This window comes from Mustelus asterias, chromosome 3 (genome assembly GCF_964213995.1).
Source record: "Mustelus asterias chromosome 3, sMusAst1.hap1.1, whole genome shotgun sequence".
Taxonomy (NCBI): domain Eukaryota; kingdom Metazoa; phylum Chordata; class Chondrichthyes; order Carcharhiniformes; family Triakidae; genus Mustelus; species Mustelus asterias.
Genome location: NC_135803.1, coordinates 123774899 through 123790678, shown reverse-complemented (window position 1 = coordinate 123790678; position 15780 = coordinate 123774899). Strand labels below are relative to the sequence as shown.

The following is a 15780-nucleotide window of genomic DNA, read 5'->3' as shown; positions in this document are numbered from 1 at the left end:
AGAGAGGTTGAATGGCAACACACTACCAACCTATCCCAGAGAATTCTAGCTATGGGAATAGACATTAGTATGTGCCTTGTCTGCCCCATGTGAAGGCATGGAAGAGATGACTGGTGGATGGACCAGCTAGAGATTCATGTTGCATGACTCCTGCCTCTTCACAGTGTCTTTGACAAAGGGTGTGCATCCTGTGGTCTGGATCAACTGAGGTTGTTTAATGTTCCAATCATTGAGACTTGAAAGGAAGGTTGTGGGGTCCTTTGTCCTCGCAGATGAATTGGTTCTGGTTGGCCAGGCTTGGCTTATGAAATGCAGATGGTTTTTCTATAATTCTCTTTGAATTTGACCTTTGCAGCCCATATAAGTCATTAATGTCTCTTCAGAGAAAACGTGGTGCAAGCTGTAATACTGAAATAGGGTCATGGAGAGACATAGCTTCAGCCATTTTAAATGTGATTGTCCAGCTTTTAAGATCTTAGAAATTATCCATGAAGATAGATATATAACAACAATATCCAGTGTGAGGTCTTGGTTCTTTGACAATTGTTTCAAAAGTGCATACATTTCCTTGTTTCCTTTTTAGTTCTTGATAATCCATAAAAAACATCACTGATTATTTTAGTGCTGGTTAAAAATGTTGACATCAATTTCTATTTGGCGCAAATCTCATGCACCATGGCAAATAACAGACTTTGCACTATAAGGCAATGGAGCTCCTCAGACAAATAGAGTCTGTTATTTGTCATGGTGCATGCGATTTGCATCAAATAGAAATTGATGTCAACATTTTTAACCAGCACTAAAATAATCAGTGATGATCAGGGCATGCAGGGTTGTCTGGAGCTCAGAGGAATCCTAAGTTGATCACTCGAAGTCACAATGAGCCAGACTACCTAGTCAATAATACTGCCCTAAAATACAGCAGACTTGCTTGGCCATATGTTTCAAATTTCTGAATTTACCACAGAAGGCTGCCTTGGTTCCAATATCACATCTCCAAACTGGCCATCCAGGGATCATTTAACCCTAATGAGACCCTGTTCACATCTGCCCCAAAGGCAGTTAGATACTAGTTGGGCAGTAGGCAACCAGTGCAGTTCAGCCCTTGTCATATTTACAAGAAAAGATTTAAAGACTGGATTAGTTGTAAGTATTCGCATTCCAACCATTATTCATGTAAATTGAGTCTGTGTCTTATAAGTTCTGTTTGTGAACAGAATTCCCACTCACCTGAAGAAGGGGCTCAGAGCCTCGAAAGCTTGTGTGGCTTTTGCTACCAAATAAACCTGTTGGACTTTAACCTGGTGTTGTTAAACTTCTTACTGTGTTTACCCCAGTCCAACGCCGGCATCTCCACATCATATTTACAAGAAGCAGGAATCCCTCATGCATGGCATGGTAAATAGCTCAGTATAAAATGGGTGAGTGTATTCTTTCTTTTCACCTAGCGCATATAATATGCCAGACCTTAAATTTAATATCCCCTGAAATTGGAAGCAGCAATCAAAATGCACAATTAATATTAATGATTTCAGAAGGCAGCCAGTGCTAGCCACACTGTTTATTGGCTGAATAGATCACCAGGAGGCCAATGTTAATAGGTGGCAAGAACCATATAAAGCTCGCTTCCACTGTTATAAGATCACCTGCACCTTTGAACAGGCAAGTGCATTGTAGCTGTAGCAGGAATTGGTAATCGTGCAGGAAGCGACTTACCTGAGAAGCACTAAAGAATGGCACAACATGGGAGATAATGGACCCAATGTTTTCTGACACTGCACTGAAGGCCTTGGTTATTAATACAATTTCAGTGAGTTACAATTACATATGGATGTAATTAATGTTTTTCTGGTTTCCATTCAGCAAATCTTTCTTCCATCTTTGGATTCCTTTCTTTGCCTGCTCACAGGTGCCCTCCTGGCTTATGGAAATTTTCATACAATACCTACTTGTGCAAAACCCTAAACAAAGATACTCCATTACAAGCTGCCTAACTGTAATAAGGTAAATACAATAACATGTGCAGGTGTCAAATGATTAGAGATGGCATTATCATATATTACATATCGTCAGAATATCCCGTGATAAAACCTCCAGGAATGCCTCCAACTACAAGTCAGGCAACCCTACTCTTGGTTGATGAATTAAGATTCGTCAACTTCAGAAATGATTTTATAATTTTGCAAAGTTTGCTGTGTAGTTAAACTGAGCAATTGTAGTTGGTCAAGGGAGCCGAGCAGCAAATCATATATTTCAAATCTGCTGGATTTGGTGTTTAAATACTAAAACTCTCTGCCAAATACAGCAATTTACCACTGAGGAAAGGTGCAATCTTAATTGTGATCTTCCTCCTCACGTCGGTACAGACTGGGTGAGTACAACAGAATTCAGAAGCAGCACCTTGGATTTGATTTGATTTATTATTGTTACATGTATTGGTATACAGTGAAAAGTATTGTTTCTTGCACGTTATACAGACAAAGCATACCGTACATAGAGAAGGAACAGTATGAAGTCTCACAACACCAGGTTAAAGTCCAACAGGGTTATTTGGTATCATGAGCTTTTGGAGCACCGCTCTTTCATCAGGTGAGTGGAGCCCCTGCCTCATCCCCTCCCCCCCAGAATCGGCCCCAGGACCCTCCATTCACCTGATGAAGGAGCAGTGCTCCAAAAGGTCATGATACCGAATAACCCTGTTGGACTTTAACCTGGCGCTGTGAGACTTCTTACAGTGCCCACCTCAGTCCAATGCTGGCATCTCCACATCACAGAGAAGGAAAGGAGAGAATGCAGAATGTAGTGTTACAGTCAAAGCTAGGGTGTAGGGAGAGGTCACCCTATGTTAATAAGGTAGGTCAATGGGAAGGGGAAGGATTGCGGCAGAATGACACAGAATTAAAGTTGAAGACAAAGAGTGAGACTGGACCTATTTGTACAGGCCTGCAGCTGCCGCCTGGTTGTCATGGTGACAGATTCCCCTTGCGGTGCTGCTGCCCCAGGATAGTGCGCGGGTTCCGCTGCCTCTGAGCCCGGTCCCGGGGAGGGGGTGAGGCCGGGGCTCCTAGGCACTAACCCGGCAGGTGAGGCCGGTCGCGGGCTGGGGGCAGAGGCCGGGGCTCCGCCGTTCCTGGACCCTAACCTGGCAGGTGAGGCCGGGGCTCTGTCCCCGGGGGGAGGGCGGGGCGGGGCGGGGCGGGGGGTGAAGCCGGGGCTTCGCCGCTCCCGGGCCCGGGGGAGATGAGGCCGGGGCTCCTGGGCCCGATGGTCGGGTGCAGTTCGGCCCGCTGACCTGGAGTTCTCAGTCAGCGAATGGCTGCATGGCGACTAATAAAACATCACCGGCTCCCTCAGACTTCCCGGTTAGACTCCCTATTGGGGTTAACGGGACTGTTTGCCGGCATCTCCACATAATAGTTTATAAACCAGGGAGTGTCCGGCCTCGGTCTGTGGACATGGTGGGGATGGGATGTTTACAGATCCATCAGCTGTGGCAAGAAACTGGTGAAAACCTGGCGTTAACTGTGTGTGTTTGTTTCCACCAGTAGATACTTACTTGCATTTCAACGTGTTGAGATACATCAATAAAGAGCTGGCTCACCTGCAACACAAGCAAACACAAACTTCAGTCAATTAAAATGGCTTATTTAGCCCATGAAGTTGAACTGAGCAAACGTCATGAAGAAATGTAAGTGAATGTTAACAGAAGTGAGTTGAGATAAACTTAAGTTTAAAGTTTATTTATCGGTGTCACAAGTCGGATTACATTAACACTGCAGTGAAGTTACTGTGAATATCCCCTTGCACCACACTCGCCTGTTCGAGTACACCGAGGGAGAATTTAGTGTGACCAATGCACCTAACCAGCATGTCTTTTGGAGTGTGGGAGGAGAGCGGAGCACCCGGAGGAAACCCATGCAGACATGGGGAGAACGTGCAGACTCCACACAGACAGTGACCCAAGCTGAGAATTCAGACCTAGAGGCAGCAGTGCTAACTACTGTGCCACAGTGCCACCCCTAGTTAACTAGGTTAACTTGTACCTTGAGCGTTGTTCAATAAGTCGAAGTCTTGTTAAACTTTGGCTAAAGAATAAGCAGCTGCTGTAATTCCAATTTGAATTTTTTGCACCACCATATCAAAAGTCATCAACCTGAATTGTCATTAATTCTTTCTGTCTCTGCAGATGCTGCCTGACCTGCTGAGTATTTCCAACACTTCTGTTTTTATATCAGAATTCCAGCAACCACACTGCTTGTTTTTGTAGTTTAAGTTTATTTATTAGTGTCACAAGTAGGCTTACATTAACACTGCAATGAAGTTACTGTGAAAAACACCTAGTCACCACACTCCAGCACCTGTTCGGGTACACGGAGGGAGAATTTAGCATGGCCAATGCACCTAACCAGTAATGATGCAGTTGAGCAAACCAGTTTGTCAGATTTTCTTATCTTTTTAGGGGTATGGACATTCCCCTCATTGTGAATTTGCTCTGAATTATCCCATGTTTTTCTTTGCCTGTCTTGTATCATCTGCCATACCAGTGAACCTCATAGTATTTGTTTAATTAATTTTTCATCACCAGTGCTTACAAATTCAGTTATATTGGCAATTGCTTATACTGAACAAACCAAGTTAAGTGTGAATTTATTTTACTTTGAAATGGTTATACAAATCGTGCATGAGTTGTTCTTCAGGAGCTTCTGAAGAATTAATAGCAAGACAATATAAATTATTCAAATATATAACCCTAGAGGCTAAATGCATTCAACCATCATGATGGATCAGATATATAATTGCCTCTGGACATGTTGGGAATACAAAAATGTTCTCCTACCCCTCAATTTAAAAAAGTTAAATATAGTAGGACAGTTGGATAGATGTTAGACCACTGATCAATACTGTCATAGTTATATTCACCACAGAATCACCCATGTATGGTAGCATAATGGTTGTGATGTATCAGGGGAATGTGATCCCAGATTTAAAAACTGAAATAAAGCTGTGCTATTCCATTACCAGTGATTTTTTGTCAACATCAGCTTAATAGGAGTGACAGAAACAGCCAGAATTTGCAGTCAGGATAATAGTGCGGCTAATGGTGCGCACTGTTATTTATGGGTAAAAGGTGCAGCAACTTATGGTGGGGAGCAGGTTGTTATCTGAGTTGCGTCGATCCACTGCTAGCTTTCTGAAACCAGAATCTTGCCTTTAGCCTCCCCTTTTAGGAACTTGCTATATTTTCTCATTAAATGCTCATTAAACTTGTCACAGAAGTTAAGTCTAATGATTATAAGCATATGTAGCCTTGTAACAATGTTAATGATCAACCCTTGTACCTATGGCCTATCCTCCAGTAATCTGCACATGGAGAACTAAATCCCCTTATTCCTCCACAGAAATCATACTAATTTGTGTTTCTCTGACTCAAAATGAATGATTTTACAATTCCCCATGTTGAATTCAAATCTGCTGTAGTTTTGCTCATTTAGTTTGCTGTGTGCCTTTTATAATTTGCTGTGTCCCCTCATAACTTCTTCTCTAATCCACACTATATATTGTACCTCCTAAAGCCACATGCAAGCTTGACACATTTCAATTCCTTCAAGTCAAATTTTGCTGTAGAAATAACAGTGAGCCTAACAGAACTCATCAGTATTTGCATAGAAATCTGACAGCAACTCCCAGCTACCTAATGTAAGCACATTAAACGTGGAAATCTAGAAGCTGCTGTTTAAGATGCTGGTGACAAACATTTTTTGGTCAGAGCAAAAAATGGTCCATAACTACATGTGGTGAAAAGTGGCTTAGTACAGATCCCTGGCGAACTCCACTAGTCACATCCTGGTATTCAGATAAGGAGTCCATTATCCCTGCACTCCGTCTCCTTCCTCCCAACCAGTGGGGAAAGCAGCATAAAAGGATGATAGAGTAAAATATTTGTAGAAAAAATTATATCAGTATTGTAGTAGGATAGATAAGTAACATTGGAAATTTAATTGAGAAATATAAATGGTGCACCGGGCTTGAACAAAAATGCAAAGACATGCCATAAATGCAGTTGGAGAAATAAAAAAGGACACCGAAGTAAGAAGATGCATAACATTTAATACCTAAACATTATGACAAAAATTAAAGTAATAAGTGATGCTAAGATAATTAGACAAAACAATAGAGGAGCATGAAGTTATGCAGATGCAGATTGAGGCCTAGTGGTATTATCGCTAGACTATTAATCCAGAAACTCAGCTAATGTTCTGGGGACCCAGGTTCGAATCCCGCCATGGAAGATGATGGAATTTGAATTCAATAAAAAACTCCTGGAATTAAGAATCTACTGCTGACCATGAAACTATTGTCGGTTTTTGGAAAAAGCCATCTAATTCACTAATGTCTTTTAGGGAAGGGAATCTACCATCGTTACCTGGTCTGGCCTACATGTGACTCCAGAGCCACAGCAATGTGGTTGAGGCTCAACTGCCCTCTGAACAAGGGCAACTAGGAATGGGCAATAAATGCTGCCCAGCCAGCGATGCCCCTGTCCCACGAATGAATAAAAAAAATGCTTTATAATACACTGGTCAGACTACACTTTGGGCATTGTGATCAACTCTAATGTACAGCAAAAAAACAGCAACAAGGCTGTTTCTAAATGAAATGAGGATGAATGATAAATATATATAACAGAAGTTCCAGCTCTACAGAAAGAAGCCCAGATCCCCTCATAATTGGTATCTCTTCTGCCATAGTCCTTGTTGGTTTGTGAAAAGGCAGAGATTCTTTTGACCAGATGCACTGGGATGTCCCAAACTATAGTTGAATTCTGAAATGGAACATAAGAAGTAAGAGTAGGCCATTCAGCTCCTTGAGCCTGCTCTGACATTCAACAAGATCATGGCTAAACTTGGGTCTCAGTTGCATCTTACGGACTATCCTCATATCCCTTGATTCCCTTAGTAGTCAAAAATCTAACAATCTTCTACTTCAATATGCTCAACAAGTGAGCATCCACAGCTCTCTGAGATAGAGTATTCTTTAAGTTCACAACTCTTAGTGAAGCGTTTTCCTCTTATCTCAGTTCTAAATGATTGACCCCTTATTCTATACTCCCAGCCAAAGGACACATGTATTTCAATGAAATCACCTCTCAGTCTTCTAAACTCTAGGGAATACAGGCCTGGTCTGCTCAATTTCTCCTTGTCGGACAAATCCCTCATCCCAGAAATCAGTCTGGAACCTTTGTTACATTCCCTCTAATTCCCTCTTAAGCTTTTCTCGGGTTAGGAGACCAAACTGTACACAGTACACCAGTTGTGGCCTCACCAAGATCCTATATAATTACAGGAGGACATTCTTTTATACTGCAATCAATCTCTTTGTAATAGCTAAAATTCATTTGTTTTCCTAATTGCTACACTTGCATATTAACTTTCTGTGATTCATGCCAAGGACACCAGATCTCTCTAAAAAACAATATTTCCCAATTTCTGCATTGAAGAAATATTCTGCTTTTTCTACTTTTTTCTCTCATTTGTTTCCAATTTTTTTCACATTTCTCCACGTTGAGAAGGCAAGAACGTGGCAGATGAAATACAATTAACCTGTAGATATCGTTTTGAAGCTGCTATGCATCCTCCTCACTGTTTACTTTCCCACGCAACTTTGTATCATCAGAAAACCTGGTTATATTGTATTCAATCCCTTCATCTACGTCATTGATATAGATTCTAAATACCTGGGTCCCTAACACTAATCCTTGCCTTAACCCATGAATTACTGCCTGGCACTCAAAAATGGCTCATTTATTCCAACTTAATGTTTTCTTTCTGTTAATGAAACCTCAATCCATGCTAACATTTCTCACAATCTCACGAGCCCTCATTTTGTGAAATGACTTCATGTGTGGCACCTTATTGATGGATTTTTATAAAACCAAATATGCTGCACCACTGTTTCACTCTTATCCACACTACAAGTTTCCCTTTCATAAATTTGTGTTGGCTCTGCCCAATCATATTATGGTTTGGTGAGTATTCTGTTATCATATCCTTAATATTGTATTCTAGTATCTTCCCTTCCACCGATATCAGGTTAAACAGGCCAATAGTTAATTCCCTGTTTTCCTCCTCCTTTCTTACAGTAGGTTTAATTTTTTTTTAACTCCTTTAATCCACAGGTTGATCTAGAACTTGAGTTCTGGAGGAATCAAATTGAATGCATCAACTATTTCTAGCTACTTCTTTTAAAGCTCTAGGGTGTAAGCCGTCAAGTCCAGTGAATTTGTTGGAATTTAGTTCTATTTATTTCTCTGCTACCATGTCTTCACCAACACTATGATCCTATGTTCATCATTTTCACTAGACCCTTGGTTCTCACTGATGCCAGAATGTTTTTGTCTTCTACTGTGAAAATAATTATGAAGTATTCATTTAATATCTCTGCCATTTCCTTGCTTTCTATTTTAATTCTCCTGTCTCTACCTCCTAAGGGTCCCATGTTTACTCTTGCTACTCTAATCCTTTTTTACAGTTCTGTAGAAACTTTTTGATTTGTTTTTATGGCCTAGTTCATTACTCTCGTATCTTTCTTTTCTTTATTGATTTCATGGTAATTTTTTGCTGAATTTTAAAATCCCCCCAATCCTTAGGCTTACTACTCATTTTGGCAATGTTGTAAACCTCTTTCTTTAATCAAATACTATCTTTAATTGCTCTTGTTAACCAAGATTGGGTTTTTTACATATAGGATCCCTACTGTGCAGAAGAAGGCCCATCGAGTGTGCACTGACTCTTACCCAGGCTTACCGCATAACCCCACATATTTACCCCACTAACTTATATATCTTGGGGCACTAAGGGGCAATTTGGCATGGCCAATTAACCTAACCTGCACATCTTTGTTCCTTGAGTGAATGTATAATCAGTGTGAAGTATAAATTAATTATTTAAAAGTTTGCCATTATAACTTGAGTACTAGTAGGTTGAGTATTAGCCTTTTTCTGCCATTGATTTCTCACTTTTCTTAAACATTTTTATTTGAAATGGTACAGGAATCAGGGACAGTACAATCATGTGTTCTGTTTTTGCTCTCTCTAGACTAGGCCTTAGAACTACACTGCTTCAGCAAATGGAAAACCAGCTTGAAAGTCAGACCAATGAGAAAAAACTGCAAGCCGTTGAGTTTGAGTCAGCTCATGAAAGAAACATGTCGCTTTTAAAAGTAAGTCATTGTTGCCCAAGCCCTTGAGTTGTTTATTTTTGCCTGTTTTAAAATATGGACAAAACTCTGAATCTGCTTGCTTCTATTGCACACCTTTTTGTTAATCAGTTGTTTACATAAGCCTCTGATGGCTCATCAGCCTCATTGAATTTTTGGAAGAATTAACATAATTCATAACTTCAAATCATTTGTCATTCATTTGCACTGCCATAGCTATTGCATTGGATTTTATTTGCGTTTAAGCTATTTAACACAGTAACAGAAATCACGTTTCTTCCATATGATGAGAGATCACTGTTATTGAATAAATATTTTAGGTGTTTGTATGTCATAATATCCTTCCATTCAATGCTGTAAGAGAGTTGTTAACTTTTGCCCATAGCTGTTTGGAATTTTCCTCTCTTATTCATTCTGAGGTGAAAATATGAGAATTTACTTTAGAGACTATTGAGTCCATGGAGTAGGTGCAGAAGAAATTCACTGAGAAGATAGAGTTGAGACATGAGGAAAGACTGGAGAAACTGGTCTTTTTTCATAAGAAACAAAGAAGATTAAGAAGAGATCTAATAAAGATATTGAAAATTCAGAAATTTTGCTGGTCGGAAAAAATTCACTGGTCAGTGAATTAAAGATTGGAGGGTATAAAATACATGTGGGTGAGAAGTTCATTCCTGCAATTGATTTGATTTAATTTATTATTGTCACATGTATTGTTTCTTGCGCGCTATACAGACAAAACATATTGTTCATAGAGTGCATCGGAGAGAAGGAAAGGATAAGGTGCAGAATATAGTGTTGCAGTTACAGATTGAATGAAGAGAAAGATCAGCTTAATATATGATAAGATCATTCAAAAGGGCAGCATGGTGGCATAGTGGTTAGCACTGCTGCCTCTCGGCGCCAGAGGCCTGGGTTTGATTCCCGGGTTAGGGTCACTGTATGTGCGGAATCTGCACCTTCTCCCTGTGTCTGCGTGGATTCCCTCCGGGTGCTCCGGTTTCCTCCCACAGTCTGAAAGACATGCTGGTTAGGTGGATTGGCCATGCTAAGTTCTCCCTCAGTGTACCCGAACAGACGCCAGAGTGTGGCGACGAGGGGATTTTCACAGTTACTTCATTGCAGTGTTAATGTAAGCCTACCTGTGACTAATAAATAAACTTTACTTTAGTTGACTTTACTTTAAAAGTCTGATAGCAGCAGGAGAGAAACTGTTCTTGAGTCGGTTGGTACGTGATCTCAGACTTGTGTATCTTTTTCCTGATGGAAGAAGGTGGAAGAGAGTGTGTCTGGGATATGTGGGGTCCTTGATTATGCTGGCTGCTTTTCCAAGGCAGCGGGAAGTGTAGACAGAGTCAATGGATGGGAGGCTGGTTTGCGTGATGGACTGGGCTATGTTCACAACTCTTTGTAGTTTCTTGTGCTCTTGGACAGAGCAGGAGCCATACCAAGCTGTGATATATCCATAAAAGATGCTTTCTATGTTGCATCTGTAAAAATTGGTGAATACAATGTCAGCAGGTGCTACCATAAATTTAATTTTATTACCAAAGGAACAAAAAGAGAACTGGCACAGGTTCAATGAACTGAGTAGCCTCCTGTGCAAATAAAATTCTATAATACATAAAATAATCCTCATAATGCTCTTAACCAAATCTATCCACAAGCTCAAATCAGTTGAGTTTCTCTAGCTCCTGTAATCTAACATTTCTCATGCAACTATCTAATTTTTAATCACAATTAACTTATCATGTTACCTTTTTTCATCTTTAAGAACTGCAGTGGATTTCATTTTTAAAATCCCCTTAAATCCATTGCATTCCTTCTCTGGGAATATTTAAAGTATCTTGATTCAGTCTGCTGTCCTTCCTTCACTCCTGCAGTTGACACTTCAATTTCCTGCTGAGCCTGTGTCTGGCTATTGTTTTGACTAGTTCTTCAGCTTCAATCTGTTCTGGTCCAGAATATTCAGCACCTCCAATGTGCCAGCTCAGCTTTCGGCCAAATGAGGAAAAGAGTACTGAGGACCAGAATCTCAATCCAAGACTAAGGTCATATTTTACTGTGCAGCAGTGATTCCCATGCTTCTTTATGCTTTGGGGACTTGGGCAGAATGATTTTTCTGGAGGATGCCAGCCACCAATTCATGTTGATGAGGCCTGGAAGTTAAAATATCTCATCTTTTGTTTGTTGCAGTGGCTGAGTTTGTAACTTGCTTTGTAACTCACCTGCACAGATTTAATATTGGTGCCACTGATAAACTTAGTGAGCCATCAAGGAAACCCATTCTAACTGTAAACCTTTGGATATTTAATCTGGTTTACTTTTTCATTTTTGTTTAACTGTAAAACAAACTATTCCTAGCTTGCTTGTGAGGAATTGGAGGAAACTGATGTCCTACGAATGAATATTCCTGCTTTGGCACAGTCTTAAACTATATGACCAAGCTGTGTTGGTATAAAGCATTTTCTCTAGGTTGGGAGTGACCACAACAACTCATTCAGACCTTATGAAATATAGCTTCACTATGGTTCAGTCTAATTCAAGGAGTCAGATTTGTATGGACTGGGATCTGTGATCTGCATTCTCTGCCATAATAATCTTTTGTATGTTTGAAGATTTAATTTTTTGACAAGCATTTAAATGAGCATTTTAATCTTGATTATTAAAATCGTAATTTTCAATGTGATAAAACATAATGATTAAAGGTTCTACTGATTTTTTGGTTTATTAAAGATCAAATTATTTTGTAGGATTTGGAAATAGCTGAAGAAAAATTAAGAGCTGGAGCGCACACACATCTGCATCCTAATGTTCTTACTCTTGAGGTACATGCTCACTTCCTACGCTGACTAATATTGGTGTTGCAATAGCATTTTAATTTAGCATACTAATTTTGAAGGTATGAATAATATTCAAATTATTATTGCAGAGGACTGTGTTGAGTAATTTTCTTGAGTTGTAGTACAGTGCCCCCTGGTGTATGTGAGGAAGAGTAAAGCTAACAGGAGAAATCAAAAAGAAGTAACTTTTTTTGGTGAGGGCAAGATAAAAGGGGATGTTTTGGCTTAGAAAGCAATATCAGAAGCATGCACTTGATATTCTGATAGGCATTAGAATTCAAGATAAAAACCAAGCTTGCTGTGTCTGTACTCTGCCTACTGCAAAATGTGAGAAAAAGTATTACATTCTGATTCGCATTGAATAGTACCTGCATTGCAATTTTCTTCTGCAAATCAGCACTTGTACCTTCTCACAGCTATCTGTGAAATGACAAGGAGAGATGCAAGGGAGCAGATTGCCTGCAAGGCTTCTTGCCTTTTGATGGTATGCGAAGCAGAGCAACGTGAACTTGAGAAGGTAACAGCCCAACACGCTTCTCAAAATATCCAAATCTGGTCTTTTAACTTCATGTGCTTCTATGTTTTGTGGACTTTAAAATCATAATCTATAATTTAATCCTATACGTTACAAAAGGAGAAACACACAATGGTTTGAATGATATAGTGTTCATGTCACATTGCCTCACCAATTTTAGAAGCTAATAGGATGCCATAACATATGAACACACCAATAGAGTACAAGTTTAGAAGAATGGTACTGATACTTTAGAATGTATGGGTCAAGCTACATTTGCAATACTGAATCCATTTTGGGGATTGTACCATTAAAAACTTAGGAGGGAAGTTGAGGCAAGAAACCACCCTGGAATTCCTTACCTACCATTTGTGGAGCAACATCACTGTGGGCCACAAGGAAGGCTTCTCAGGACACATGAGAATGGTGAATAAATGAAGCCTTGCCATAGTTGTCTATGTCTCAAGAAGAGTCTTTTGGAAAAAAAACTATTGCCTCCTTTACCCGTCGGTACTGTAGAACCTCAGAAGCAGATTGGCTACTCTATCCTTGGCTTAGAAATAGTAAATTGTGTGTTTAAAAACCTGAAATGGAAAAGGAGTAAATAATAATGAGAAGAAATGTACAGTGCAGAAATAAAAGCACCAAGTTTGTATTCTATTCTGAAAATTGTTTTGCTTTGGCTGCAAATGCATTTGTCAAGTTTGGGAAAATATAATCGACGTTATGATTGCAATTGCTATTTGTGAAACTTTTGTTTGTCCTACCTAGACGAAATACTGGGCATCTGTTGAAGAACATCTGCCTAAATGGGAACAGTTTTTACTGGGGAAAACAAAGAGTCCTGTTGAAGTGACAAATCCAAAGCACAAAAAATCACAGCAGGAAGAACCTCAAGAAAAAGTTACCATTAAAAGCAGCATTTTACCATCTTCAGCATCGACTTCCAAGACACCAACTCAGTCTCCACACTCAGAAAAACAAAGCAGAACAAAAGTTTATAAAAAAAGGATTATGTAGGAAGTGCTTCCATTACAATTAAACTTTGGGAAGATTTGTTAGATGACATTACTGTTAACTGAACGGGTCGTGTGATTTTTGCATGACAGTATAATTTAATCCTTTCACTGCTGAATGCTTTACTGCTTTTGTAATTTGCAGCAGCAAATGGTTTATTTTCTCTGTAAACTTCTATTATGGAATGATATAAAATCAATTCAGAGAAATCTATATCAGCGTAAAAGTAAGTGTAATCGACCAAATCAGCGCAAGAGATTGGGGAATTTTAAGTGTAAATTACATCAAATGGAAAATGAGTTTCTGCAATCTTGCACAGTGGTTTAAAAATCATTTTGCTTGAAACCAGCCCACTCACAAAACTGGTCACACCTCCAGAGCAAAATAATGAGTAGGTGAGTTTCTACTGATTGGAGGAGACACTTCACAATGAGCTTTTTTATTTAGGCGTTTTAGAAGTTTTTACATTCTATTTAATATACTGACTAGTGGACACCATCATGATGAAACTAGTAAGTGGTTCAGCATATATTTTTTCATGTTCATATTTTCAGTGATTTAAAATCTAGTCACTCAGGCAGAGGGCACAATGCCTATTAAAAATACCTATTTTTTAATGCTATATGAAGAAAATTGTTACAAAGTTAGAAAATGAACAATTATGTTTGATTGTGCTGTCTAATGGAATATTTTAACTTTGTGAATGTGCAAATACGTAGGGTGGAAATCTAAACCATAACTCCACTTTGGAACAACGATACACTTTTCACCTGGTTTCTCAATTACACCCCAAAGTAGAAACTCTACCCCTCATCTTAGTTATTTAAATAAACAAACACTGAAATGATAAAACAAAAACAAAATACTGCAGATACGAGAAATCTGAAATAACAGAAAATGCTGGAAGAACCACCAGGTGTGCTGAGATTTTCCAACATTTTCTGTTTTTAGTAATGAAATGGCAGTCAGGCCAGTTGATCTAACATAAAGTAACATCCAGCAAAACACGGTAAATATCTGCACATTGTGTGGAATGTCTATTGCTTTGAATATTTGAATTTGCACTGAAACTCCCAAAGGCAGTGAAAATATAGTGAGTGCCAACAACACAAGCCATAATTTTTGTGTATGTTTAGAATTGAACAATGCTAGACTCCTTGGATGTTTACATAGTTATGGTGGACAAAAATAAAATTCCCATGATGGATTTTTTGAATGTTTTCTTTTGTCAAATATATCTGCTTATTTGGATCTTGATAGTTGAATAAACTATTAGGATACCAGATCAGAAACCTTAAGGTATATTATGAAGCCAGACTAGACCCCAATAATTTTCCATTTTGGCATGAATGTGAGGATAGGGTGTTTCAGTCCAAGCTCAATAGTACTGACATACCAGGGAAGTTTTTATCAAAACAAATTTTATTTAGCAGCACAGTTTAGCTATAACAAATGAATTAGCTTAATGTTTAACAATTGAACAATACTGAAACATGACAATCTTAACTGCTAATCTATCACCATGAGTTCCAATCAAGCACAATTTCTCTTATAGACCGAAACCTCTCTTTATAATTAGCAAAACAGAGGCATACTTGCTTTTACTTAGGTAACCAGGCATTGGAGCTTTCAGAAAGCATTTGGAGGGTGAAACAGAGAGACATTGCTCTATTCAGACAGCCCAGGCAGCAACTGCTTGTATTTTAAAATGAAACTGAAACTATTTATTTCCTGCAACTTGGCTCCTACCATTAATTATTTTGTTTTGATTTGATTTCATTTATTATTGTCACATTTATTAACATACAGTGAAAAGTATTGTTTCTTGCGCGCTATATACAGACAAAACATACTGTTCATAGAGAAGGAAATGAGACAGTGCAGAATGTAATGTTACAGTCATAGCTAGAGTGTAGAGAAAGATCAACTTAATGCAAGGTAAGTCCATTCAAAAGTCTGACAGCAGCAGGGAAGAAGCTGTTCTTGAGTCGGTTGGTACGTGACCTCAGACTTTTGTATCTTTTACCCGAAGAAAGAAGGTGGAAGAGAATGTCCGGGGTGCGTGGGATCCTTAATTATGCTGGCTGCTTTGCCGAGGCAGCGAGAAGTGTAGACAGAGTCAATGGATGGGAGGCTAGTTTCCGTGATGGATTGGGCTCCATTCACAACCTTTTGTAGTTCCTTGCGGTC

General features: G+C 39.2%; 1 protein-coding gene across 9 annotated transcripts; it reads left to right on the top strand.

Annotated features, from left to right (window-relative positions):
* Positions 1–2667: 2667 nt before the first annotated feature.
* cep15 (centrosomal protein 15) lies at positions 2668–13803 on the top strand. Of its 9 annotated transcripts, none has more exons than XM_078209526.1 (5): positions 2668–2853; positions 3549–3688; positions 9096–9219; positions 11970–12044; positions 13345–13803. In XM_078209526.1, exons 2-5 carry the CDS (start codon positions 3639–3641, stop codon positions 13591–13593), a joined length of 498 nt encoding a protein of 165 aa, XP_078065652.1. In that variant the 5' UTR covers positions 2668–2853; positions 3549–3638; the 3' UTR covers positions 13594–13803. The 9 variants fall into 9 exon arrangements, with proteins under 9 accessions (XP_078065652.1, XP_078065655.1, XP_078065651.1 ...); XM_078209529.1 differs by having other exon boundaries at positions 2771–2853; positions 3546–3688; XM_078209525.1 differs by having other exon boundaries at positions 2848–2917; positions 3546–3688.
* Positions 13804–15780: the final 1977 nt, after the last annotated feature.

Excerpts from the sequence above, each read along its gene's own strand:
- cep15 (XM_078209526.1), top strand. The coding sequence starts at position 3,639 with ATGGCTTATTTAGCCCATGAAGTTGAACTGAGCAAACGTCATGAAGAA. Across the intron at positions 3,689-9,095 it reads AGCAAACGTCATGAAGAAAT|ACTAGGCCTTAGAACTACAC; the intron begins GTAAGTGAATGT and ends TGCTCTCTCTAG. Across the intron at positions 9,220-11,969 it reads GAAACATGTCGCTTTTAAAA|GATTTGGAAATAGCTGAAGA; the intron begins GTAAGTCATTGT and ends ATTATTTTGTAG.